This window comes from Coenobita brevimanus, chromosome 86, assembly GCF_032717465.1.
Source record: "Coenobita brevimanus isolate Jiangsu-jjx chromosome 86, ASM3271746v2, whole genome shotgun sequence".
NCBI lineage: Eukaryota > Metazoa > Arthropoda > Malacostraca > Decapoda > Coenobitidae > Coenobita > Coenobita brevimanus.
The window spans coordinates 24,768,610-24,796,591 of record NC_137039.1 but is presented as its reverse complement, the minus strand read 5'-3'; the positions used below and the strand labels follow the sequence as shown (position 1 = coordinate 24,796,591).

General features: G+C 42.1%; 1 protein-coding gene across 1 annotated transcript; it reads right to left on the bottom strand.

The window, feature by feature from the left end:
* Positions 1–725: 725 nt before the first annotated feature.
* On the bottom strand, positions 726–25,678 carry LOC145410738 (sodium/glucose cotransporter 4-like). Its single transcript, XM_080280843.1, has 14 exons — positions 25,574–25,678; positions 20,235–20,306; positions 19,011–19,115; positions 17,574–17,738; positions 16,948–17,146; positions 15,229–15,455; positions 10,180–10,423; positions 9,495–9,699; positions 6,492–6,606; positions 6,172–6,259; positions 2,393–2,541; positions 1,742–1,898; positions 1,455–1,617; positions 726–813 (listed from the first exon to the last, which is right to left on the bottom strand). Exons 1-14 carry the CDS (start codon positions 25,676–25,678, stop codon positions 747–749), a joined length of 2,061 nt encoding a protein of 686 aa, XP_080136969.1. The 3' UTR covers positions 726–746.
* Positions 25,679–27,982: the final 2,304 nt, after the last annotated feature.

Sequence of the window (27,982 nt, the reverse complement as noted above, 5' to 3'; positions counted from 1 at the left end):
CTTCTTCGTGACTAGTACCGTATTCTAGTGTTAATCTCTTGTTACAGCTCAACGTTCAAGATGGAGAAATGGCACTTTTCCACCAAGTCACAGTGAACAGAGTGTAGAATGTAACGTATACAAAGACTAAACATATTCCTTTTTTATCTGAGTCTTAGGAGCTTCTTAGCCTATCTTTTATTATCTAAATGCAAAGATTATTAAATTTTATCTACGTATTCTCTTATCTGTACATTTTTGTTATACAATCCATTGACCTGACATTCCTTTATGACCCAAGGTTCTTTTTTTCCATCTTTATTTTTATTTAATTATTTTCTTTATTTCTAATCACGACTTTGTGCAACCAAGAGCAGTGTTCAAGGTGCATTATATGGCTTCATAGCACCTGTTCCTTAGCGATTTATTCTGCATATAAGATCCTTAACATTCTCTTGTAGGCTGTTTATATCACTTTCACAGTTTGCATCAGCGACGTAGAAATGGAAAGTGAGATGTACTCTGTAAGATAAATCGCTTAGGAAAAGGTGTTACGAAATCTTCAAACTACTTAGACGATGATCTTTACACTTATCTTTACCCTTCCTCATCCTTAGGTGATAATGATGATGATGACGATGTTTTTAACTGGTGATGCTTCGGTCTGTGTGCGCATTGTGTTCCTCTTTTGTGCTTGCTTTCTTTCGTGCGTGCTCTATTCCTCTTCTATGCTTGCACTGTTATTCGTTTTAATTTATTTTCATGGGTTAAGCATAGAAGCCCCACAGGAACCCTGACAAGCACATCACGAGGATAGCCATGCCGTCCACCACGCTGAAAAGAAAAAATAACTGATACAATACACACACACACACAAGATCGTAACCATTTCCATACGAAGTTTTTCCTATTCTGAATAAAATAATTTAGAGGTAGGGAAGGTGTTATGAACAGGTCACATTTACTCCTCACGTACAACAACGTCTTCCAACCAACCACTGAATGATGTTAAGGAAAGGAAGGTGTTGTGAAGGGTGGCTGTTGATTCCCTAAGAATTTCCCAACAGTGAGACTGAACCAAGGAAAAAAAAAACTTCCATGGTGTAAATTGTTATACTGCACCCCCCAGCAGGTCAGCCTGTAGTGGAACTTAATTACAGCTTTCATAATTTGCACACACACACAAATTTCACACTTTTTTTTTTTTAATACTGTACAATTATAGGTGTTTCTTAGATCCTACGAGATATACATATCAGAAATCCACAGGACGTTTAATAACACAATGGCATCAATCGGAGAGGTTGCTAGCAACGAATATCAGCCAAAGAAGGCTGGCTACTGTTAACTGATGTGCACACTGAGAATATCCGAATACTACTACTACTAATAATAATATAATAATAATAATAATAATAATAATGTAATAATAATAATAATAATAATAATAATACAGTAAAAAACTAATCCCTTACTCCGTCCAAGGCTTCTTCTCATTAAGGAAATCTGCCGCCTTCTGCGCCTTCTCCTCTTGCGTAAGGTTTTGATCTGGGTCTTCCTCCTGCTGTCCCTTCTTGCCGATCTTCTCTGTGTTCACCCCGCATAGGCAATTAACGGCGCGTCTCCACCCTGGTAAATCTGTGATGGGGTTGACAGACAGGGATTATACATATTTCTGTCACACACACACACATGCGGATACAGAAGAAATGGAAGAGTGAGAATTTTCATATAAAACATGACTTAATACTTTCTCTCTCACCGGCGCTGCTGGCGATGGAGGGCGCTCTGCGCTCTCCGTTCTCCTCTGGTTTCGGCTCAATCTTCATCTTATCTTCGGGTAAGATCTCGTTTCGCCATTCTCTCACTGATATCCGGACTTCTTTGCTATGCCGGGTCCAGTAGGTGAGGCGGTGGAGCTGTGAAGCAGAAATAAATTACACACTTGATTATCCTAACCCATTTTATTCGTTATTCAGACTCATCGTTATCTGAACTCATTTTATTCATTATCCAGACTTTTTTTTTTTTTATGAATTCATGTTTATTGTGACTCGTGTTTTTACCGGAATTCATGTTTTTATCCTGACTCATATTTTTATTTAGTCATGATTGCATCTGGACTTTTATTTGTATCTAGACTGATGTTTTGTTCACTTTTATTTATTTTCAGGCTCATAATTTTATCCGGACTCAGGCCAGGCCTACAACCACCTTCACCACTACTAAAACTATTATTATTATCAATATTATTATTATTATTATTTATCTAGATCTTTATCCTACCTAATAAGGATAATTCTCCCCTCTCTCTGTCTACCTATTCGACTGTCTGTTTGTCCATCTATTTATCCATCTTCTGCCTCTATCTATCTGTTCATCTACCTCCATCCATCTATTGTACAGTACTTACACACTTCTCTGGGATGGGCTCAGTAAGAAGGGAAACGGATATAGTAACTGCCATTGTTATGACAAGCAGAATGCAGCCAAAGTGAAGGTAGTGAACATTCTCAACAATAGTCTTGATCCACTCGGGTCGCTTGTCCTCCGTTTCGTAATCTGCGAGAAAAATAGAGATCACTGAAAAATTTGCAAAAAAAAAAAAAAAAAAAAACGTGAGAATTACACCTCGAGTTATATTGGAATATTTATTAATGAGTGCTGTAAAAAGTGCAAAATATAATGAAGCTTTTGAAATAGTATATAATCGACATTAGACATTTTTAAAATAGGTGAATTATTATGGATATACTCTGAAACATTTCAAGTTATAGAAAATGTAAACTATGTAAAATAAAAAAATACACAAATATGAAAATTGTTACTCACGTGAATATATACCAGGTATATGTATATATATACTTTAAAATCGGGGTGACAGAGCACTAATCCTCCAATAGCTCCATTTGTTTTCGCGGAAAGGAAAAAGACAGAAAAACACGTGGCTGGTAGTATTAAACTACCTCTTCGCACGAGCAAGCTCTTCGTCGCGCCAGCCGTAGTTTTAAAGCGAAGAGGTTCCTCGTACGGCGCGCGAAGAGGTCTCTCGGGGTTGAAAGTACTGGAATATGAAGCAGGAGCATCACCCGCCTCTTCCCAAATATCTTCGCATCTTTATTTATACTGATGTCATATTCATGTAACTAGATAGTACCTTTACATTCACGAAATGCGTTTGCAATTTTTTAAAATGTTTGTTATCATTTTTTTGTGTGTGATACTATCTTTATTTATAGATTTTTAGGAGACTGGTGCTACCCATTTACGATCAAACTACTGCTACCACTATAGAGCTCAGCGACTGCTACATGCGCACAGCCCAGTCGTTGACTTCTGTCATTCCCAAGTTACCTGTGTCTCGTACAGTGGTGATCCAGGCTACTTCTCAGCTTATTTCCGAGAGCACTTTATGTAACAGACTTGCAAACCATTCCACTTTTTACTACTGTCTTCAGAAAGGCAAGCACGTGGTATATTTAAGGCCGTGGTTAGATTACTACTATCGCCGCTAAATTCTAGCTGCCGTAATCCTAATCACTTCCTTTTTACGATAGCCATAACTTAACCTAAATAACCTAACCTAACATTTCTAACAGCAGAAAAACCAAACATGACCGCTAAATTCTAGCGGGTGAAGCTGAACTGTAGCAGTATTAACCTAACCTGACTAAAATTGACCTGACCTGACCTAACCTAACCTATTTCTAACTTAACTGAACCACCAAACCAAACAACTTAATTCTAGCTGCCGAAATCCTAACCATGGTTAGGATTACAGAAGTCGCCGCTAAATTCTAACTGCCGTAATCCTAATCACTGCCTTAAATTATACCACGTACTTACCTTTCTGAAGACAGTAATGAAAAGTAGAATGGTGTACGAGTCTGTTAGATAACCTGACCTGATCTAAACTAACCTATTTCTAACCTAACTGAACCACTAAACAAAACCGCTAAATTCTAGTTGCTGTAATCCTAACCACCATTGGACCCCCTCTCAAGTATTAAAGTATCAAGTATTAAAACTATTTCCTACCATTGGACTGATTCGGAGACGTTGTTTATCAGATTTAGCATATTATTTTCGCAATATATCACACGAGAGAGGAAATATAAAACAGATGACGGCAAACATGCGCTCCTCCGGCGTAACAATCTCACGATTTCTCTCCCAGAGAGCACCCCCGCAGCATACCAACCCTTCCGTAGTCTCCTTCTGGGAAGAGGCTGTTCGGCCGGGGTTTAACCCCTTAACCGCGGGGCGTCACTTTTGTGACGCTTGGGAGCAAGGGATCATACCGCAGGGCGTCGCTTTTGTGATTCTGTGTTATTTTGAATTCACCCGGGCTTCCAAGTGGGGGCTTGTATCATCTATCAGTACTGCCAACGTCCAACACTAGTCAGCACTCCTAATCTCATCTGTACTCCCATCCATTGTTGACAATTTAGCCATTTCTCCCCGTTCTTGACTTCCCTCCCTAACTCCCCTCCATTACCCTATCCTCTTGCCCGCCCGGCCGTGCTACAGCTAAGTAAATCTTCCCTGGAATTTTTCACTGATTTCATCCATTGAAATAAGCCCTATGTCCTGTTCTTATACCAAATAATATATACAAGAAAGAAATAAGGTAAGTGAGAGTGCCATACACCTGGAATTGGCTAATTATCACCTGACAACACCTCACGTGCACTTGTTCGCTAATTTTCGCTGTTTTTTTCCCCTTGAAATATGCTGTATAATCTATTTTCGTAATAAATATACATGTAAGGAGGGAAGGGAGAAGCCTAAGTGATATTTATATTCACCTGGAACTACCTAATTTATAATGTATTGTCTAGATTTCCTGCCAATCATTTGTGCTATACATAGCTGTTTCAAGAGCTAACATTGGTAGCACTGAATATCCCCTAAGTAGGCCTCTACCACGGCCCTCTCTTATCAGTTTACTCTCATCTTCCGAAGTAGAGGTACGTCTGTTTCTTCTTGCTGACTTCAGGGACTTTTTCACCCCCATGCAAAGGGCCCTGTGACCTTTACCCCATACTAAACCTAGTGTGGAAAGAGGTAAAGGGCTGACAATTGATAAAAGAGTGACTACGATCTTTCTATTGAGTAAAACAGTGCAAGTGGAATTGTAAATAATGTGTAAATAATGTGTAAACAGCAAGTGAAAGTAATGAATGTAAATATACGTGAACAATGGAAAATAGTTTTATAAGTTACTTCAAGTGACAGTGCATAACACAGTGTAAATAAAATGGAAATGTAAATAACGTAAATAAAATAGAGAACGTAAATAGAAATGTAAATGAATAGTATTATAAGAATACGAGTATATACCCTAGGAGTAATGAAAGTGAAAGTTTCACTCCAGCATGTCTGAATACTATGAGTTATGAGAGTGAAGATGAAAGTGACATTCACTCTCAATGCTAGTATACAAGACGAGAAAGTGAATGCTACGTATTTTACTGAAAGAAATTGAATCCCTACAGTGACAATAAACTAATACTACTGAAGGAAACTTATGGATAAAGACTGTAGATATATATAAGTGTTATATAGTAATAGAAATATAAAGTGTGAGGGGTTTTATGAATAATAAATGACAGAGTACCAAGAGCGAACTAGTGCCAGTGCAACGGTCAGACGCGCTCTTAATTTTCATTGCTTTCACAGTGGGTTTTTTTTTTGGAGTATGGATCCCAAACTACTTGAAAATCATAGAGTAGTGTTTATAGTGTTAATATCTGGCTGTGGTAATCATATTACGGGTTGTCGGGAAGTGTAAAGTGGAGACTTCGTTACCCAACTTCAGAGGTCTCCACAAGTCCTACGGTAACTGACGAAGGCTCAACAAACATTCCAGGAGAAAGCTGAAGGTATGTGCCATAAGCATATGTAATTTTAATATTCTAGGACTAATAACTGATTTTTGGCAAATATTTTTTGAGAGTCTGTCGGAGCCCGAATAACCCCGCGGCACACGCAAAACATCGGTAAACATGCCCGCGGTGTAGGGGTTAAAGGTACCAAACTGGGAAGAGCCTCTTGACGAAGATGCTTCGCGGGAAGGGGAAGAGGTTGTTTAATACTACCAGCCACAGTATCTTCCCATCTCCTGTTTATCTAGTGAATACAGATCCTGAATATGACATGAAAATGATCACCTAAAAATTGAAGTCTTACCTCCACAAGCCGGGATGACAAAGGAATATTCCAAGATGAAGCGAATAAGTCCAATGACCAGTCCCACGATGAGACCCCAAAAGGCACCCTGGCGGAGAGAAGCATTAATAAAGCCTTGCCTCTCCCTTCTTCTCCCTCTCTGCATCATAACCTTTGAATCCATCCATTTCTCTCTCTCTGCATCGTAACCCTTTGAATCCCCGCCCCCCCCCTCTCAACTAGAGTTAGACAGCCCTACTAAGCCTCTCCAACAAAAGTTAACCCTTTAAAACCTCCAACTTTATCTTTACTTCACTCTCATTCTTCCCCGTGAAACTTACAGGTTCCGTGGTTCGCCCCCAGAAGATGGCAAGGAGGTAGATGGCACAGATGGGTGGGGAGAGGAAGGACGAGATGCTCTGCAAGTACACGAACATCTGGGAATTCGACGAGGACCTGTGAGTGGTTTTGCAGATTTTGTAACACTTATTCCTTAGCGATTTATTCTGGATATTACATTCCAATATACTTCATGTTAGTGATGCAGACTGTGCTGATATAAAAACGATATCATATAAACAGTATGCAACGGAATCTTATGGTGGAATCTATAAAACAAATCACCGAGGAAGCAGTGCTACAATGCATCGAATAATATATATATATTGAAATGCGTGGCATACGAAATAGTGACCCCGAAAACGAGGTGAGAGAGGAACAGCATTGTGCCCCCGGAAACACACCGACACCCCCACCCGGACCCCACGGAGTACCCGCAACCACACTAGGGGATGCCATGCGACAACGGCATAAAGCACCCCGGGCCATGCGCCCTTATAACACCCAACCGTCGCACCGCCACCCTAGCAGGAGGAGGACACTACCTTCAGGGAGTGGGATTGCCAGACCAGCCCGGGGTGGAGCTGATATCTCAGTTCCTGACAGCGCCCCTCTGGAGACGGCCTACTGCCGCTCCTGCCTTCGTCAGTCGGCCAAGCGTCGCACTCAAGGTGTTTCTCTTGAGACAGCCTACTGCCGCTCTTCTCTTCTGCCCAAGGAGACGGCCTACTGCCGCTCCTCCCTCCTGCCGAAGGAGACGGCATACTGCTGCTCTGAAGGTGCTGCCCCTGAGACGGCCTACTGCCGCTCTGAAGGTGCTGCCCCTGAGACAGCCGATTGCTGCTCCTCCCTCCTGCCGAAGGAGACGGCCTACTGGCGCTCTGGAGGTGCTGTCCCTGAGACGGCTGATTGCCACTCCTCCCTCCTGCCGAAGGAGACGGCCTACTGCCGCTCCCCCCTCCCGCAGAAGGAGACGGCCTACTGCCGCTCCCACCTTCGCAGACGGCCAATTGCCGCTCCGAAGGCACTGCCCCTGAGACGGCCTACTGCTGCTCCACCCTCCTGCAGAAGAAGACGGCCTACTGCCGCTCAGGAGGTGATCATAGGCGCGCTGACTCCCCCACTCAGGCCACGGCCGATTGCTGGGCCCCACGGCCACAAGGAGGTATTATCAGTGTCATGGCCCCTGCGTGAGGCAGGCGCCCGGATCCCCAGCACCAGAGAGACCCCGTGAGGCCTAACGGCTTCCCCTGACCTCTGGTCTCTACGCCTGGCCCTGGAGAAGACCCACCTGACGGACCCTAGTTCAGGCCGGTGCCGCAGTCCCTCCCTGATGGTGCCCCTCGACTCTGGGGACCACAGTCCTCAGTCACTCCAGGCCCTCCCCAGGACACCCGGGCGAAACCTCTCCACGCCCAAGAGGCGGCGTAAGACCTCCACCTCTGGCCGAAACCTGAGCCAGAGATTCCTGGACCTGTTTGGCCCCAGTCCTGAGGGCCACACACCTGAACCTAGCCCGGAGATTACGGGCTCCTGTGCCACCTGCAACCCTGGATGCAAGAGGACGCCCCCGCAAGCCGTCCAATGCCCTCTCGGCACGCCCTCCCCTGGCGGTGCCCCTAGTCCGGCAGAATAGTCGCCGGCGTGTCTCCCCGCCGCCCCCACTACATGAGTAAATTATGTTAAGTGCGGTGTTGCCCCAGAACTAGTGAATTGACTTATGTTCAGTGTGACGTTGCCCTAGAAACAGGTTACAGTGATACAGTGCCTTAATGTATGTCAAATATCGGGGCGAGTGAAATCACGGGTGGATGAGTAAGAACGAGTACAGTGAGTAAGTTCTGAGGAATCCGACTCACAAGTGACGCCCTTGTAGAAAACCAGTAAGACTCTCCCCCGAGGAATCCTCTGTAGTGAAAATATACCCATGTACTTTGTTACCAGAAAATAATAGAGAAAGCGTGAATAATATCCTCCCGTTTGTATTACCATAAACACAGTGAATACCCAGTGTCCCTCCACTCCCTCGCTTCCTAAAGAATCTCCTCTCTGCAGCTAGCGTAACGTAAACAAGAGAATCAAATGTCAAAACCCCTTTGCTATCGGATGAAACTGAGTTTGAATTAATAATATTTACCCTCTCCTAATATTACTAGAACTCTGTTCTGACCCGTCACGAGTCCTTCCCCCCCCCCCACCCGTTGAGTCTCTCTCCCTGCGCTTCCACGCGCGCCTGTGTTCCCTGTACTCCTGTGCACTAGAATTACTGTATTGGCGTCAGTATCAGTTAAGCCAGTATCCTGCGAGATACTAATATCATAGTTAAGGTTTCATTTCTGTGTCATATATTGTGTTGTAATATCTGCTGCTTTTGTCCTGTGTCTGACTGTGGTAATATACGTGTAAAGGTTATTGCCTGAAGTTTTTGTCCTGCCTTTCTTCATTGCACTAAGCTCCGGTCTCGAAAGAGGACCCCGCTACACGTTAGGTTCTTTAGGACCGAGGAGTCGGGCCTTTTTCACCTAGCATTACATATATATATATATATATATATATATATGGAGCCTCTGTGGTATAGTGGTAAAGTGTGCGTTTTCATACACTGAAGAACGAGGGTTCGCGCCCCGCCAGGGTAATAAACTTTGGGAGTGTTCTTCAGGCCACGTACTTCATTGGCGGACACAAGGGGTGCTGTGGTTGAACCAGTGTCGCATACTATAAAGTATGCTTGCACCCAGTCGGCTTGCGCGGGCCGATTACACTTGGTTCACAGCCTACACACACATCCAAAGCCACCCCAGCACTACAGTTACATTTACAAGCACTTCTCACGCAACATACAATCTCTACTAGACAGCCTAAGCCACTTGGTAGAGATACATTGGCTGTATTGTCCCCACTTCGGTCGGGACAGGCCGGTCCTGCAGTGGACACTCAAACGGCTGATCAGATGATATATATATATATATATATAGAGAGAGAGAGAGAGATTATACGTTACTCACTGTATGACCGGAATCCAGAGAATAGATATAATGACCATGACGATGACGAAGACTCTCCCGACGACGAGGAGCTCCACGTCACTGGCCTGCTTCCGGATCCTGGTCCAGATGTCGATGGTGAAGATGGTGGCGGAGGAGTTGAATACAGAGGTGAGGGAGGACATGAGAGCTGCCATCATCACTGCTAGCATCAGTCCAGAGAGACCTGTATGTGTCGGGGTGTGGAAAATGGAGGAGTTATGGGTTAGTTCATGGAAAATGGGTTGTGACTGCTATTCTCACTCATCAGTATTTCTCTTCTTTCCTCCACCAACTCTTTCTAATATATATTTTATATATACAGATATTATTATGTACAGTGTATTAAATATTATCAATATATTATCTATCTATCATTCAATATCTATAATTATCCATCTACATTTATTTCCATCTATCTGTCTATCTATTGCTATCTACGGCACTCATCAACTGCCGCCTGAGGCAGTCCATTGCAGGTCGAAGACATTATCTTATCACTCAACATTCAGAGTTCTGGTACTGGCTCTCAGCCTGTTTCATCCAGTCCCAGCATATCTACGAACATCCTCCATTTTTTTTCTTTGCCTACAGCTTCCTCTCACACTACAGCTGAGTTTTCTCTCAGTTACCACATCTCGTAGTATAGTTACCACATCCAGAATACCTGTGGGCAACAGATGCAGCACCAGCTCCACATAGGCTATATTTGTGCATCCTGACCTGCTGCCACACACTTCCAAGCACTTCTCTGGCACCACACACGCCACCCTGTCAGGGAACAGTATCCTGGCCGCCATTCCAGGGAACACCAGGATGAACAGAGGCAGGAACTTGAGTGTGGCAGCCAACACGCACCCGGCTTTGGCGTAAGTTATGTTCTTGCTGGATAGGGTACGCTGGACGATTACCTGAGGGGGATGGATAGAAGGATAGATGAATGGATGGATGGGTAGACAGACAGATCGCTGGGAAGATAGGTAAGTACAGAGGAAAGACCTTGAGCACAGCTGCCATCATGCATTTGGTAATTTTCTTGCTGGATAAGGTGTGTTGGACGATGACATGATGGGACAGACAGATGGATATAGACAGACAGATGGATGGATCCGTAGATAGGAAAGAAAGATAGATGTTTATAGAGAATGGTTAGACTGAAAGGTGTGAGATACGTGGTGAGAGAGACTGGTTAGATTGAAAGATGGTAAATGGATGGGTGAACTGAGAGAGAGAGAGAGAGAGAGAGAGAGAGAGAGAGAGAGAGAGAGAGAGAGAGAGAGACGGGTTAGACGTTAGGAAGAGTTAGCTTCTCCCTGTAGGTTTTTCCCTTTGATATTAGGCGTTGTTAGAATACCGGTGCGTTAGTTAGTCCCCTAGATTGTGCCGATAGTTAGAAATTCATCCAGTGATTCATTTGTACTTAGAAGCTGTTAGATGCTATGAAGGGTTGTTTGGAATGAGGTTTTTCTAACAGTTAGTGGAAGTTTGAACGTCTGTTCCTTTCTTTCCTGCGGTGTTAGGGTTGTATTCTACCTGGCACTTGAGATTTCGTAACACAACTTCCTCAGCGACTTATTCTTCCCATTACACCTAAGTATCCTTTTGTGCGTTGTGGGTGTAAAGTGTGTCGGTGTGAAACGATCTAAATAACAATGCAAGGTTAAAGTGTACTATGCAAAATAAATCGCTAAGGAAGAGGGGCTACGAAGCCTCCTCTGCCACCGTTAGATGATTTTTAGATGCTAGGGAGTGTTTGTTTGTCTCCCGTTTTTTGTACCGATTGTTAGGGCGCTTCCACACGTGTGCTGGAACAAGTGCTGGCAACATGTAAACAACACAATAACGAACAAGACGTAAACATGCTGAGAACAGCAGCGTCCAGATCATATTGGCAACATCATGATGAAGTCTCAGCTGCCTCGTATGGACAGCAAGTTTGAAGCTGCACTGTAGCATGTTTGCATACATCTGTCCCAATACTGCTGCATACATGTATCATAAACATGTTGCCAGCTGTGTTGTCAACACATGTTCGAATACACGTGTGGACGCGCATTTAGTTAGTTTCACATGTCCTTTTCTGTGGTTGTTTGCTTTTGTTAGATACGTTAGGTTTTCTTTGAGTTCTTTCACAAATTGTTAGAAGCGTAGCCCCCCCCCCAAGTCCTTTTCTACGGCATTAGATGTTGTTAGATCTGTTAGTTTGCTCTCACGGTCTCATACCAGTTGTTACAAATTTGACTCAGTGGTCCTCTTTCCTGGTGCTTGACGGTGTTACATACCGTGGAGAGTTAGTTTTTTCCAGAGATCTTTCACCAGTTATCAGAAGCTCTTAGATGTTAGGGAGCATTAATTTGTCCCTTAAGGTCTTCCAATGTAGTGTTAGACGTTCGTGTTAGATGCTAAGACAGTGTTAGGTCAATCAAATTCTTGCATCCACAGTCAGAAATTTAGACCACTTGGTTCTTCCTGTTCTGCGATGTTGGACTTTGTTAGATGAGCGTTAGTTTGTCTCCAGACGTCCTCTTCTTTTGTTTCAGACGCTGTTAGTGTTAGGATGTGTTAGTATGTCCCCCAAAAACCTTGTACTGACTGTTAGATCACGCATAAGGTCATTCTGTGCGCCGTGAGACGTTGTTAGCTACTGCACAGGTTATCAGAAGTGTAAGGGATGTCTAGCATAACTGTACCTAATGTGTCAGGAGTGTCAGTTTGTCTCCTTGTTCATCTTCTGCGGTGTTAGACTTGTTAGTTTGTCCCTAATTCCCTGCACCGTTTGTTAGATGGTTATCCTATGAGGCCCATTTTACGATGTCAGAGATCGTTAGATGCATTCTCGCCGTTAGAGTTGTTAGATGTCCCAAATTATTAGTCTGTCTCCTCGATCATTCTCTTTGGCGTCTGAGTTGAGATTATCGAAATTTGTCGTCCGAGGTCCATTTTGCGGGGTTAGAAATTGCTAGATATATTTTCGCGGTGTTAGAGATAGTTACATACATTTTTGCGGTGTTAGGGACAAATTTTCGCAGTATTAGAGATTGATGGATACATTTTCGCGGTTACAGATAGTTAGATACATTTTCGCGGTGTTTTAGATTCATATTTGCGGTTTTAGTGATACTCAAATACATTTTCGCAGTGTTAGAGATAGTTATATACATTTTTGCGGTGTTAGAGATTGCTAAATACATTTTTGCAGCATTAGAGACTGTTAGATATATTTTCGCGGTCTTAGTCTGCCAGATACATTTTCGTGGACAGAGATTATTCTATACATTTTCGCGGTGTTAGAGATAGTTTGATACATTTTTGCGGCGTTAGAGATGGCTTAGATTTTTCTTTTTTTTTCTCTTTTTTTTTTTTTACATTGTTAGAGGTCGTTTGACACTTCACCGCTCATCCGAAGCAGTACCTGATCCGTGCACCAGTACCAAATGGACCCGATGGTGAGGCCGAAGACGACGCCAGGCCAGGGCAGGTCGGAATCCAAGGGCCTGAAGAGGTTGAGGGCGTACGGGGGCGGGCGGGCGGTGGGGCAGGTGACGTTGTTGTGGTAGTAGGTCACCCGCCTCGGTCCAGCCTCCATATACCGCGTCACTAGTGCGTTGTAGCCGCCCACCGCGTATATGGCTGGATGGAGGGACGGAGTTGGTGGCACAGAGAGATAGATATGGTAGACAGATATAGAAACAGAGATGGATGGATGGATGGATGGATGGTGAAGTGATGGTGTTGATGACTGACAGATACAGTACATATAGTAGATAGACATGTACAGTTAGACAGATATATTCGAGAGAGAGAGAGAGAGAGAGAGAGAGAGAGAGAGAGATTCATATGGCTGTCTAGGTCTGTCAGGGTTGGAGTTACAACAGCCGTTCTGTATTCAAATGCAATAAATTTTAAATGCGAATGAAAATAAGGATGTACAGTGATTTTCGACAAATAAGCATGTGAATACATCACAAAATCCGTCATGATTTCATTCATGACTGCAATGAATAAAAAAAATACTAACTGCTACCGTGCGCTTCCTGTTAGTAGATCTGCCATCTTCTATGAATGTATTCCTCGCTCTCCTCCCCCCACCCAGGTGTCTGATAAGGAAAGCTGGCAGGAATTGGCTTATAACAGACGATGCATATTTGATATTAAAACTAGTGAATATTTCATACCACATAACTTAGTACCATACTCAGTCCTACGAGGCAGCAGCATTGGCAAGACCGTCACTCCGCTAAGTGCGTTCTAACCTCTACACCACCAGGCATATATTGAATTACCTTTCCACTGCACAGGCGTGATACAAGGATGATGAATATAGAGGTGACAAACACACAGACCACATCCACACAATACCCCCATGAAGCAAGAAACGGCATTAATCCTTTCACGACGATTGCAATTATAGTTTTGCTACCAACAGACGATTGCCTTCAGCGTAGAGAAATCATCTTGTGGTGAAAGGGATAAAGGTGCTTTCATCAAACTCCTCCAACCGGAAAACTCTGTCCCTACCGGAGTATATTTTATTCACGTTATCTCCAGACTAATTTCTTCAGCTCAGGAGATTATTTTCCAGCAAGGGTAGTTTGGTCTCAAGCTCCTACTAATTCTTGCAGCACGAGATTTTCCTAAACTGAATAAATAGCCTGATGATAACAAGAATAAGCTGAGACAAGGATATAATTGTATTCACAGGGTTAATGACTGCGTAATTATGCCTATGATTTAACTGAGTCTGGTTTATTAGTTTCTGTCTAATTAACTAAGGTTTGACTGGACGGGTTAATGATCAGTTAGTTGTGTCTGTCTATTGGTTAGTTAACTGGTAAATGAATAGTTATTTTTCTCTGATCAGAGATTATACTTTTGTTACCTTAACTAAGACTTTCGTCCCATTTCAGCTTATTTCAGGCAGCTGAGTAGCGGAAAAAAGACGATGCTACAGCTCAACATACATTCCGTAACATTCTTCGTGACTACCACTATATTCTAAATTTTTTCTGTTGTTATAACTTACCATTCTCGATGAAGAAATAGCAATTTTAGGGCAACTTAGCGTTAAATGGGTATAATTAGCTGGTAAATGATTAGTTATTTGTGTCTGCTCATTGTCACTGGTTAATAGTGAGTTAAACTGCGATGGTTTACGATGGATTTGTTAGGCTTGGTTGTTAAATTATTCCTGGTTGGTTAATGACGTTGCCTATGATTGGTTGCTGGAAATTTATATAGGTCTCGCTTTTCTTTGTTACGTTATGTCAGAGTGAGTTATATGAAGTTACGTTAGGTTAGTTTAAGTCTGGATCTAGTATGTTAAGTTATATTACACCTGGCTTGGTAAGATTTAGCTCTAGGGTATTAGTACAGATTAGGTTTAGACTGGGCTATGTTAGTTTAAGTCTGGGTCTTTTATGATACGATAAATTTAACCTGTGTAATTTACGTTACGTTAAGTGTGGCTTTTGGATGTCAGATCGCACCAGGTTAGGCTAGGATGGCTTAGGTTAGGTTGGGTTAGGAAAGTTGAGATCAAGCTCTTGTGTGTTTGGATATATTACACCTGGTTTAGTAAGGTCAAATTAGTTCAGATTTGGCTCTTGTATGATACTATTATTTACACTCGAGTACGTTAGGTTAGGTTGGGTTAGGTCTAGCTCCTACAATAGGATAAATTAGCCCCAATTAATAAGCTAGTGGTTTCCGCACTCACCTGATCAGTGCACCAGTACCAAATGCCGGAGATTGTCATGCCGAAGATCATACCAGGCCAGGGTAGGTCAGACTCGCCCGGCTTGGCTGACCGGAAGAAGTGCATAGCGTAGCTGGGGGGCTCGCCGCAATTGGTCATGTTGTCTGGGCCGCTGTAGCGAGTTTCGTTCGGGATGGCGTAGAAATAGTCCACCACCAGCCTCTCGTAGCCCCCCACCTCGTAGAAGGCTTGGGTTAGAGTGTTAGCGGAGGTTAGATTTAGGTTAGGTTAGATTAAGTTTGAATGGCTTAGGTTATGTCTTGGCAGTTTAGGTTTGACTGGAGTGTTTTAGGATACAGTGAGTTAGATCAGATTAGATCAGAATGCTTTTGTGAGAGTAGGTCAGGTAAGGTTAGATTTGGTTAGGTTCTGGTCATGTTGTCTGGGTTATGCTAGAGAATATATTTAGGCTGAATCAAGTTAGGATATTTCTTTTTGTTTAGCTGTGGTAGTTATGAAGGTTAAATCAAGCTAGGATTTTATTTTTGGGTGGGCTAAGTTAGGATATATTAATTAACGTTAGCTTATGTTAGCGAATTTATCTGGGTTACGTTAGAATATGTACGGTAGGTTATTTACATTAGGTTGCGCTTGGGAATCACGAGTATACAGTTTAATCTATTTGTTTTTAGTTTGGATTAGGCTTTGCCAGCTTTGTGGGTTGTTATGCAGAGATTTTTAACATTAAGTTATATAAGCTGAGTTAGGTTTGAGTGATGATTCTGTCTGAATTAAGTTAGTTGAGCAAGTACATTTATTCAGGTTGGATTTGGCTATGGTAATGACGTAGATGAAGTTAGGCTCAAATAATTAAAAGTTTGGTTATGTACAGTAGGTTGAGTTAAGTCTGAGTACTAATTTAGGTTGCCTGAAGTTACACGATGATATTCATTAAAGTTGGGTTAGGCTATGGTAGTTATATGGGCTAACTTAAGCTGGGATTTTTAGAAGTTGGGTTAAGTTATTTGAGTAATAGCTGAGTACTTATTTAGGTTTTCTTATGTTAGAATATTTATTCTGAGTAGATATATTGGCAGTGGCATTAACCCCCTGAATCTGGCTGACGTGCATCTTAGTGTATTCTAATTGCAGCTAGCAGACGATTTTATTCAGCTCAGGCATGGCGTCTGGTACTGATGGGGGGTTAACTGAGTCTGTATCTAATCCCTTCACTCCGAAAATCCCATCGTTAGCTGAGAAAAATCGTCAGGAAATAGCAACAATATGGGAAATACATCTGTGAGCTCAATACGTTACTTTCCTCACTCCGGTAACATATTTTAGTATAATTTGTTCTTGCAACCTTCAGACGACTTTTATTCACCTTTATGATATACTTTTTGAGTTGGAGGGGTTGATTACAGCTTTAACCCCATCAGAACTACATTATTTTCACCTTAACCTTGGCTCAGATTTTTGTCCTTTTGCAGCTTCTTTCCCATAGCTCAGTGGCACAGTAAGACGGCAGTGTGGTTCTACATTACTACCACAGCACTTCTTCGTGACTAACACCACATTCTTGCCACAGCTCACACTGAATATGGAGAGGCGGCATTTTTACGCCTAGTTAAAGTGGACAGAGTATAGTAAGAATAAACCAAAACATTACGTGACCGGATTCAAGCGGTTAGAGATAGGGATGAGTGACATGCACGCGACACCAGACTGATATCTACTCACATATGCCCATGAGGGTGAAAGCGCCGCCGATCATGAGAATTGTCTGCACGAAGTCGGTCCAGATGACAGCCGACAGCCCCCCAGAGATAGTGAAGACAGCAGCGATAGCCAGGAGGATGAGGACGCTAAGGTACAGCCATTCCACAGAGTTCTTGTTCAGCGCTTGTGTGATGAAGAGGGCGCCGGCGAACAGATCGGCCTGAGAAGAAATAGATTTCTGTGGAACCATCGGGTACTACAACTATTACTACTATTACAACAACAACAACTACTACTACTACTACTTACTATTACAACAACAACAACAAATACTACTACAATGCTACTACTACTACTATTACTGCTATTATTACTAAGTGCACCAGAATCACTGTCTCTAGCCAGACGCCTTAATCCACGAGGGGAAGACCACAAACGAATCGCTTCCATGTCATTCTATCCTCCACCATCAGACTGCTCTACCTCCAACCCACACCGCCCTCATCCCCCACCCCATCCCTCCACATCATTCTCGGTCTGCACCCTCGAACTTCACTCAGATACACTCTCCTAGTCAGTCACTCATTCCCCATTCTCTTCACATGGCCAAATGAAAACACGAACCAATAATAGGGATAATAACTCACAGATACTTTAGTGAAGCTGGAGAGGAAGAGGGCAAGGCAAGAGAGATATATGCGGATTCTCTGGCCCCCGAATCTCTCCCTTAGGTACTCCGGCATGGTGAAGATCCCGGAGCTCATGTACACGGGCACGAACAGCCAACCCAGCATCATTAAGGTGTAGATGGCCTGTGGGAGAGATAATGGGAGGATTTTTTTTTTTTTTAGCGTGGCGAACGAGGTGGACGGAAGGGGGGACGATCTTTTTACTCATCTGTCTGTGTATCTGTATGTTAGGGCTTGAAACATTTAGCAAAAATAATGGCAGGAAGATTTTGTGCAATTCATTTCCGTAACCGATGTGGCCTCATCACACACGCGCACGCGCATACACACACACACACACACACACACACACGCACAATTTCCTCTCTCTCTCTCTCTGATCCATTCTACTGCAGCCACTCCTAATAGATCATACCCTGGGTGATGCCAGTTTTGTTTATGTGAGAGAAACACTTAACAATTGCAAAGTTAAACACCTACACATTTGCCCTACCTGCAGATCGACAGATTACCTTTAAAACACGAGAGAACGAAGAACTGTAACGCACTCTTACCCTATACTGAATGCCTTTTAAAGCAACTACCTCAGATTATGTGGGTTCATAATTCTGCATTACTAACATTATGTAAACCCGTGCTTTACTCGAACTGCCAAGAAATTTCTCCCTTTGATGCCTGATTTAGGTCAGGGGTCGGCAACCAAACGCCCGCGGGCCTGACCCGGCCCGTGAATGTAATGTGAGCGGACCGCCAATATGCTCCACGAATTCACAAAAATATTCCCGTTTATCACTTAGTAAGTTAAAAATCACTGAGTCTTACTGGCTGTTAATCACTATGGCAAACACTAGTTTGAGTTAGTTTGTTCGAAAATGAGTGTATTCCAAAGGACTTGAGCTCAGATTAGGAGGCTATGACGTGCTGCACCCAGCGCTCAGTGATAATATAACACTCCCAGATGTGCAAAAATTATTGCCTAGTGAGATAATTTGGCATGTGCGATAAACGATAACATGCATGCGATATATTTTGTAACTTATGATTATTTAAAAGAAGTGCCTTTAGATGGTTAGTGTGAAAATTTGCTCAAAAAACGATAATTTACTACTACTACTACTACTACAATTATTACTATTACTGTTATTATTGGAGGAGAGGAGGAGGTTGTAGTCTTTAACAAGTCCAAACATCTGGCCCACCAGCTGTGTAACAGAGCAGTTCCGGCCCCCAGTTCATCACAGGTTGCCGACCAATGATTTAGCTCAACGGGATACGCTCATCCCTTTACGGCACTGATGCATTTCTTGACATGTTTGAACCACACGAAGAGGTAATTATTCTTAGTGTACTAGGATGGGTTATATAATTTATGTTACTGGCTACATCTAGACTTACATTCAGCTCGAAGGCGCCGATACCGATGCCCGATGCAGCTCCCGATCCGGCCAAACCGATGAAGAGGCCGGAACCGACATTGCTGGCGAAGAGTGACGCACCAACCTGCAAGAAACAATTGTATATACTGCATCAACATCCCTAACCTTATTTCCCACTAAAAAGTAGGATGAAAAGGGAAAATACGACGGACAACGTAAATTTATTATTTATTTATTTATTTTTTTTACTATCGTTGCTCATTTTTCAAACTTCATGAGAACACGCAGGAGTTGAGATTAATATAGTTACAGACAGATGTTGTGTCCTGCATCCAGTGCTATTCCAAGTATGATGTTTTCAGACATCTGAACTACTTTACGCTGATTTACAGTTGAACAACATTAGTTTTCTTTCTCGTACTTTCCTCTCAGTTTTTCCTCTCATTATTTCTCCTACTTGGATGTTCATAATCCCTTTCATCTTTTCTCTTCCTCAGTATCCCTCTTCAATATCCTCCTGATCTCTTCCTCGGTCTCTTTTAGCATCCTAATATCTTCGTGGTATCTTCCTCAGTCGCTCTTCCAATCTCTCTCTCCTAATCTTTCTCAATCTCCCTTTTCAATATATTTCTCCTAACTTCTTCCTCAGTCTCACCTCAGTATTCTAATATCTCACGTAGTCTCGCCCTCACTATCCCTCCCCTAATCCCTCCTTTCAGTACAGCTTCTCTAATTTCTCTCCAAACTTGTAGAATAACCCTCTCTCAGTATCTCACCTAATTGTATTTCCGTCCATTGTCAGTTTTACAGTTCATTCATCCATGCAGTAGGTTTGTTTTACTCTATCCATTCCTTTTGTGTTTATTTAATTGTTTATTTTCCTATCAATTCCGCTGTTTACCTATCGACATACTAGTATGAAATGAACATACTGTACTGTATATAGTAACTATCCCGGATTCGATCTGCCTGGTATGTCTTTATTTATATCTGTCTTGCCTATTTGTATCTTCCTGCTAACGACCTCCCTATACTCAAGGGAGGTGCTAGGGACGCCTTCAGATGGTGTCACCAATATAACCGGGCGGCTCAACTACCCTATTTTACAGACGTCCCTCAGCTTCCTCTGTCCCTCTAAAGGCGGAAAGCGGAAAAAAGATGGGCAACTTTAGCCTGCAAATTCACCGGGTTCAAGTTCAGGAGCCACAACAACAAGAACAATAACAATAACAACAATACTCACGGGTATCCAGTGCATGTTGCGTGAGGCCAGAAAATACCCAGACACACTGCCTCCCTTCGACCGCCATGATGCCTGCGAACAAGACAAGGATAGCAATGTTAGGCAACAGTTCATTCCCTTTAACTTGGCTGAGATTTTCGACTTTTTTTTTTTTTTTTTTAGCTTATTTCCTGCAGCTAAAGAGCAGAATAAAACAATGTAAAGGCCCTACATTCTTTCCATAGCACTTCATGATCAGGATCGTATTCTTTGTATTAATTGCTTATTATAACTCAGCATTCAAGATGGAGAGATGGCAATTTTATGCCTAGTTAGTGTGAACGGAGTGTATATATATATATATATATATATATATATATATATATATATATATATATATATATATATATATATACACACAACCGGCAAAGGGTGATAAGTATGAATGTACTAGCTTTAGGGGTGTAAGTCTGTTGAGTGTTGTAGGTAAGGTTTATGGTAGAGTGTTAATTATGAGAGTTAGAGAGGGTACAGAGGGAGTGATTGGTGAAGAGCAGTGTGGCTTTAGGAGAGGGAGGGGATGCGTGGATCAGGTGTTTGCTGTGAGACAAGTGTGTGAAAAGTATTTAGCGAAAGGCAAGGATGTGTTTTGGGCATTCATGGATTTAGAGAAAGCGTATGATAGAATTGATAGGGAGACTTTGTGGACTGTTTTAAGATTGTATGGACTTGATGGTAGGTTATTAAAAGGGGTGAAAAGTTTTTATGTAAATAGCAGAGCGTGTGTAAGAGTGGGAAATGCTGTGAGTGACTGGTTTCCTGTGAGTGGGGCTGCGACAGGGATGTGTGATGTCGCCCTGGTTGTTTAATATTTACATGGATGGTGTTGTAAGGGAAGTGAATGCAAGAGTTTTAGGTGGAGGTCTGAGTCTGGTGAATGTTGATGGTGGAGAGTGGAATCTGAAGCAGCTGCTGTTTGCAGATGATACTGCACTGGTGGCTGATTCAGAGGAGAGATTGAGACAGTTGGTAGAGGAGTTTGGAAGGGTGTGTGAAAGGAGGAAATTGAAAGTAAATGAGAATAAGAGTAAAGTGATGAAGTGTACGAGGTTGGTAGATGGTAGGGGGATGAATATAGCTTTGAATGGCGAGTTGCTTGAGGAGGTAGAGTGTTTTAAATATCTAGGGTCACATGTTGCTGTGGATGGAAGAATAGATGCAGAAGTGAAGTTTAGAATAAATGAAGTAGGAAAGGTGCTGGGAGGAATGAAAAAAGTGTTTAGATGTCGTTCGCTTGGAATGGATGTAAAGAGAAGGTTGTATGAAGGTGTTGTGGTACCGACTGCGTTATATGGGGCTGAAACATGGAATATGGGTGTAGCAGAGAGGAAAAGTTTGAATGTAATGGAGATGAGGCGTCTGGGGAGTATGTGTGGAGTGACGCGTATGGAACGAGTGCGAAATGATGAAGTGCGAAGGAGAACTGGAGTTGTTCGGGAGATGGCTGGTAGAGTTGAGCAGAGGGTGTTGCGATGGTTTGGGCATATGGAGAGAATGGATAATGAGCGATTGGTGAAAAAGATAACTAGATCTGATGTGAGAGGTGCAAGGCTGAAAGGAAGACCACGAATAGGATGGATGGACAGTGTGAAGAGAGCTCTGGATGTGAGAGGGATGTCTGTTGAGCAAGGAAGAGTGGCTGTGCGTGACAGAAATAAATGGAGAGAAACTGTGAATGAATAAGTGATGACGCAGCCCTGAGGGGATATTCTCCCGCATTTGGTCTGATCAGCTAGTCAGGTCAGGTGCGGGTAAGGGGATGGGTCTGTTATGATGTGGCAGGGGTAAACCAGCTCTGCTGTTGGGCCCTGCTGCGGATGTCACTGATTGCATTGCGCAGTTGACCCTTGTGCGGTGTGGTGCGGTGAGGATCTGTCCGTTCTCCCCTTGGGGCTAAGATGCGAATGAATATGTTTGAATGGATGAGTAAATGGGGAGTGTGTCGTCCTGTCTCGGCTACCTCCCTTTCCTTGAGGGAAGCAGCCTAGGTATATATATATATATATATATTAGGTCATGATAGGTCAAGTTCAGGCTAGACTATAGAGTACATATATTAGGTCAGGATAGGTCAGGTTCAGGTTAGGGTATATGTATTAGGTCAGGACAGGTCAAGTTCAGGTTAGGCTTGGTTTGAGTATATGTATTAGGTCAGGATAGATCAGTGTCAGGTAAGGTTTGGTTAGGGTATATATATATTAGGTCAGGATAGATCAGGTTCAGGTTAGACTTGATTAGGGTATATGTATTAGGTAAGGATAGGTCAGGTTCAGGTAAGCCTTGGTTGAGGTAGGGTAAATTAAGCTTGGAGAGAATAGGATACATGAGTTACAGTAGGTTTGGTTGAAATCGTAGGTCAGTTAGGATATGTTAGCTTAGGATAAAACGGCAATTAAGTAACATCTGGGTGAAGTGAGTGATGTGGTGAGGTAAATTGGATGAAATGTATACACTGGCTTCCCTGTGTCTGCTAAAATCGTTGAGAGGCAGCGAGAGTGATACATCCAGCGCGACCTTGCTGTCTGGGAGGTTTATTGTGTTTGGCTGTAACCCAGTAGAGAGCATGGGTTCCTTCCAGTGAATAAAACCGTCTGGTGGTAACTCCAAATATACACTTAGATCTACTCTCTCTCTCTCTGTTATCAATCAGGAGTGTGGGTAGGTCATAATCATCCTCCAGGGGTATATTATTATCATTTAACCATCCATCCATAGCACCAGCCATACGTACGAGGCTAACTTATCAAACTCATCAACACTACTTTTTACCTTCACTACGATAACCTCTTCAACATATTATTCTTGTCACCACTGAACACATTATTATTACTATTATTATTATTATTATTATTATTATTATTATTTTTATTAGCTGTAGTAGTAGTAGTAGTATCATTTTTATTATTATTATTATTATTATTATTATTATTATCTGAGGAGACTCTGCTGAAATGCTTAATGAAAATCATATCTTATTTCCCAAAAGTTTCTGTTAAAATGAATTAATATCGTGGTTATGACTAATTAAAAAATAAATAGAAATAATTAAATAATAAAGACCTCACTGCAGTGAAGGGATTAATAAAACAGTGATAGCGTGATCAAAGGCTATACATTTGGTCCCTTCAGTCTGAAAACTCCCTCCTCAGCTGAACTAATCCATCTAGTGACAGCAAGAACAAGATAAATGAGACAAACGTACTGAAAAACTTAATAACATGAATATACGAAACACGTCCCCAGGGTTGAACAGGGTGATAAAATGAAACCCTCTTGTAACAACACCTTTTCTCTGGCTTTCCCCCATCCCCATGCACCTGGATAACCCAATTGTCATCACCGTAACGGGTTGTAAGCGACGTATAGCCCGTGGTACGTGTGGAAGTGTGTGTGTGTGTGATTCGCCCACCTTACTGCGAAGAGTGGACACGCTTCCACCATCTGCCCGTGTCCACTCTTCTCAGTAAGGTGGGCGAATCAACACATACACACACACACTCCCACAAATACACGGGCTCCTATCACTAAGCCCCGGATGCTTCACTAATTCAACCCAGTAATGTACTTTTATTTTATTTTGCTTTTTTTTACACTTTTATTTATTTATTTACTTATCTGTTGCTACAAAACGATTATATTTAGTGATTTCGAAACGGAGGGATTAGATGCAGTCATTTATCCTTTTCAGTCCTACAGATTCCCCCTTGGCTAAAAAAAAAAAAAAAAAAAAAGTCAATGGTGGACTAAAATAAAAAAGCTCATTGACCACTTCCTTGCAATGACGTCTTTACCGTCTTATTCTTGTTATTTTCGGACCAGTTTATTCAGTCTAGGAAAGCCCCCCAAATCGTGATTTAAGGAAAGCTATACGTGACCTCCCAGTTTCAAAAATCTATTTTTAAGGTGAATAAAACATTCTTGGAATAGCATGAACAATATAGAAAATAGGTCACCGGACTGAAATTGTTATCCACTAAAAACCTTTGACGTTTCCTCTCTCTCTCTCTCTCTGTTCCAGGCTGTCGCAGTTGAAGAATGATGGCGTATTTTCTGCTATACTCTTTTTACTCTAACTTGACCTAAAACTGCCACCTCTCCACCTTGAATGCTGAGTTCCAAGAATAGATTTACACTTGCATATGATGCTAGTCACGAAGAGCAGCAGCAGCATCTATTTACACTAGAATACGTTGCTAGTCACGAAGAAGTGCTATGGAACGGGTGTAGAACCGTAGCTATATCTATTTAGACTAGAATACATTGACAATCACGAAGTGCTATGGAAAAGATGTAGAACCGTTGCAGAAACTGTTTAGACTGAAATGTGTTGCTAGTCACGAAGAAGCGCAACGAAATATATGTAGAGTCGTAGCAGCCTCGATTTACACTAGAATGTGGTGTTAGTCACGAGGAAGTGCTATGTAAAGTAGTTGGGACGTTGCAGCATCTTTTTCTGCCATTAAGCTACGCGAAATAAGCTGCAGGACAAAAAATCTTGGCCAAGTAAAGGTGAAAAGAGTATAGTTCTACATCTTAGGTTTAGTTGCTTCTCTTTCAATACTACTTTCTAACGTTCCAATAAAATTCTCTTCAAGCATTCGGTTCTGCAAGACGTTTCTTCTGCCTGTTTTCCTGTACTGCTGACTGCCGGAGGGTCCAGAGGGTGGAGGAAGAGCATAAGGTTTTGTCATCCTGTTCTCAAAGTTTTGTATTTAGAAAGCAAATCTTTCTTAATACTAGTGCTGCCCCGCAAAAATTTGAGATACTAACTAATAGCCTTTCCACCATAAAGTATTTGCAAATACCACTACCTTTGTTTCCATAGCGTTACTGAGAGTCCATAATGACCAATTCATACCAAAAAGTCGAAAATTTCCCATACTTTTTTTGCGTGTCGTTATTTCTGATGATTTCGCGCCGTCCCGTCGCGCGCGATCGCTAGTAAAATTATTGTTTGGTATTTTTCTGACACTCCCTGGACTTACCCCCAACCTAATGCAAGAAGAATTAGGTTGATATCTATTACCGTTCTCGAGGATGAAACGAACAAACGCACAAAGACATATACACATTTATATATATTATATTTATATATTAAGCCTGACCCACTTAGGAAAAACCTTAGTCTGCTCTCTCTCTCTCTCTCTCCAACTAACACAAACAGTAGGCTATCATCTATCTATCTACCTGTCTATCTATATCTATCTGTTTATCTACCGATCTGTCTGTCTATCCATCTGTCTGTCTATCTATCTACCTACAGCATCTATCCACCCAACAAACATGGAAGCAATACTCACAAACAGACCGACGGCGAGGACGATGAGGAAGTAGAGGACGAGGACGAGAATATCTGGCCATTCTAAGTTCATCCCCTCATCGTCGTCTGCCTCTCTCGGCGCCATGGTGAGAGAGAGAGAGAGAGAGAGAGAGAGAGAGAGTTACGCTAGGACTAGGACTGACTACTGTAGGAGACGTAAGTTAGAGACAGGATAGGAGAAGGAATATAAGAAAATGTAAAAAAGAAATAAAGATAAAAGATAATTGATGGAAGAAGATAGGGGTAGGATTGTAGGAAGATGTAAAAACAGAGAGAAGACTGATGGGAAGTTTAAGAATTAGGAAAAGGTGAGATAATGGAGAAAATGCGAGGTGGGGAAAGCAGGGGTAAGGTAAGAAACGAGAAAAGGAAGAAGGCGAAAAAAAAAGGACGAAATTAAGAAAGGAAGGGAATCTAGGGGATAAAGTGAGATGTTCTACAGAAAAGTGACCAGAAATGCCACGGAATGTAGAAAAAAAAAATTGAAATGGTACAGAATGAAGGTGAAGCGAAGACACAGTGGCACAGAAAGACAAGCGGTGAGTGAGATTTGGGTTACGAGAGATAAAAAATTAAACCATAAGATGAAGGAAAGTGATTCAGAATGAAGACGACGCGAAGATATGAAATGGCACTGAGAAAAAGTGAGAAGCGGTTGAGAAAGAGGGAAATATTAGGCCACAAAGTTGAGGAAAACCGCAACTGTCGACATCGGTAATTTCACTCGAGATATCGGTAGTCCCATCCAGTGTGCGTCGATATCAGGTGCAGGGAGGGAGAGCTGCGTGTGTCTGTCCCCTTCCCCTCTTGCTTGACCACTGGGTATCAACGTTCGTTCGTTTAAAGATTCCCTGCACCTACAGTGCAGGCCGGGCCATACATTAGCCCGGTTAGAGGGGTATGGGCTGGTTAAAAAACAGTAAGGGGGGAGGACAGAACCTGGGGATTGCCCAGCATACACGTCCTGTCTCCAGGCTGGCTTTGTGGTGTGTGGTATTAACGTCATCAGAATGTCCCTTTATATAGCCTCTGAGTCTCCGTCTCTCACTCGAGGGTCCCAGCGTTTTCTGATGGTGTAATCAACTCACTGTTACTTGGAGAAAGGGTTATCGGCGATGTGTGTTCATCTGATATCACGGTGAGATAGACAACCCGAATGGACATGTTCAGGGAATATCACTTTATTTTCTCCTTTCTCATTTTCTTTTTTGCTTTTCCTTTCTTCTTTTGTCCCTTTTGTGTGTGTGTGTGTGTGTGTGTGTGTGTGTGTGTGTGTGTGTGTGTGTGTGTGTATCGTAGGGTGTTAAGTATTTGTAACATGTGCTTCCATTTTTTTTTTTTTTTAATAATCTCCCTAATCTGACCTGGCATGACCTTTTCTAACTCTGTCTAACACATCTATCCCCCTGACCCGACGACTGAAGCTGCTTGACCTCTCTTGCTTTTCTAACCTAACATGACCCCTACGCAAGGACTATACACAAAATCATCCTTGACCCCAACTAGCTTATCCTGAGCTCAACCCCTTCGATACGGTGATTTTTTTTTTTCTGCTAATATCTAACAGTTTCCTCGGCCTAGCAGAGTGCCCTTGTAGTGGATGAATTAACGGAGATCTTATCTAATATTTCTAATTCAACAAGAAGAAGAAGAAGAAGAAGAATGACGACGACGACGACGACGACAATAACAATAATAATAATAATAATAATAATAATAATAAATAATAATCTCTTCTACACTAAATGAAATCGCCAGGAGAAAGCACGAATAAAACAAAAATACGCCTTCGGACTGCAGGGGTTGACCTTTTCACCCGACCCACCTTCACCTGACGACCTCTTACTCCACCTTCACCTGACGACCTTCAGTAAGAGGAGCGATGGATTTGTGAGTCTAGTGCGAGGCGGGTTGTTTATAGATTTAAGACACGAAATGCATTTAGTGCTCTGTGTGATTGAACTCTCTCTCTCTCTCTCTCTCTCTCTCTCTCTCTCTCTCTCTCTCTCTCTCTCTTGTGTATGGGGGATGGAGGGTCTAGCAACCGCAATGAGTGAGATAATTGTGGTGTCAAATGTGTGGAGAGTGAATGAGATTGAAGCTATTATTTTACAGCACATCTGTTGGTTTCGGCGCTCTCTCTCTCTCTCTCCCTCTCTCCAGTACACACACACACACACACACACACACACACACACACACATATATATATATATATATATATATATATATATATATATATATAGATATATATAGATAGATATATATAGAGATATATAGATATATATATATATATATATATATATATAGATATAAATATATATATATATATATATATATATACAGTATATATATATATATATATATATATATATATATATATATATAT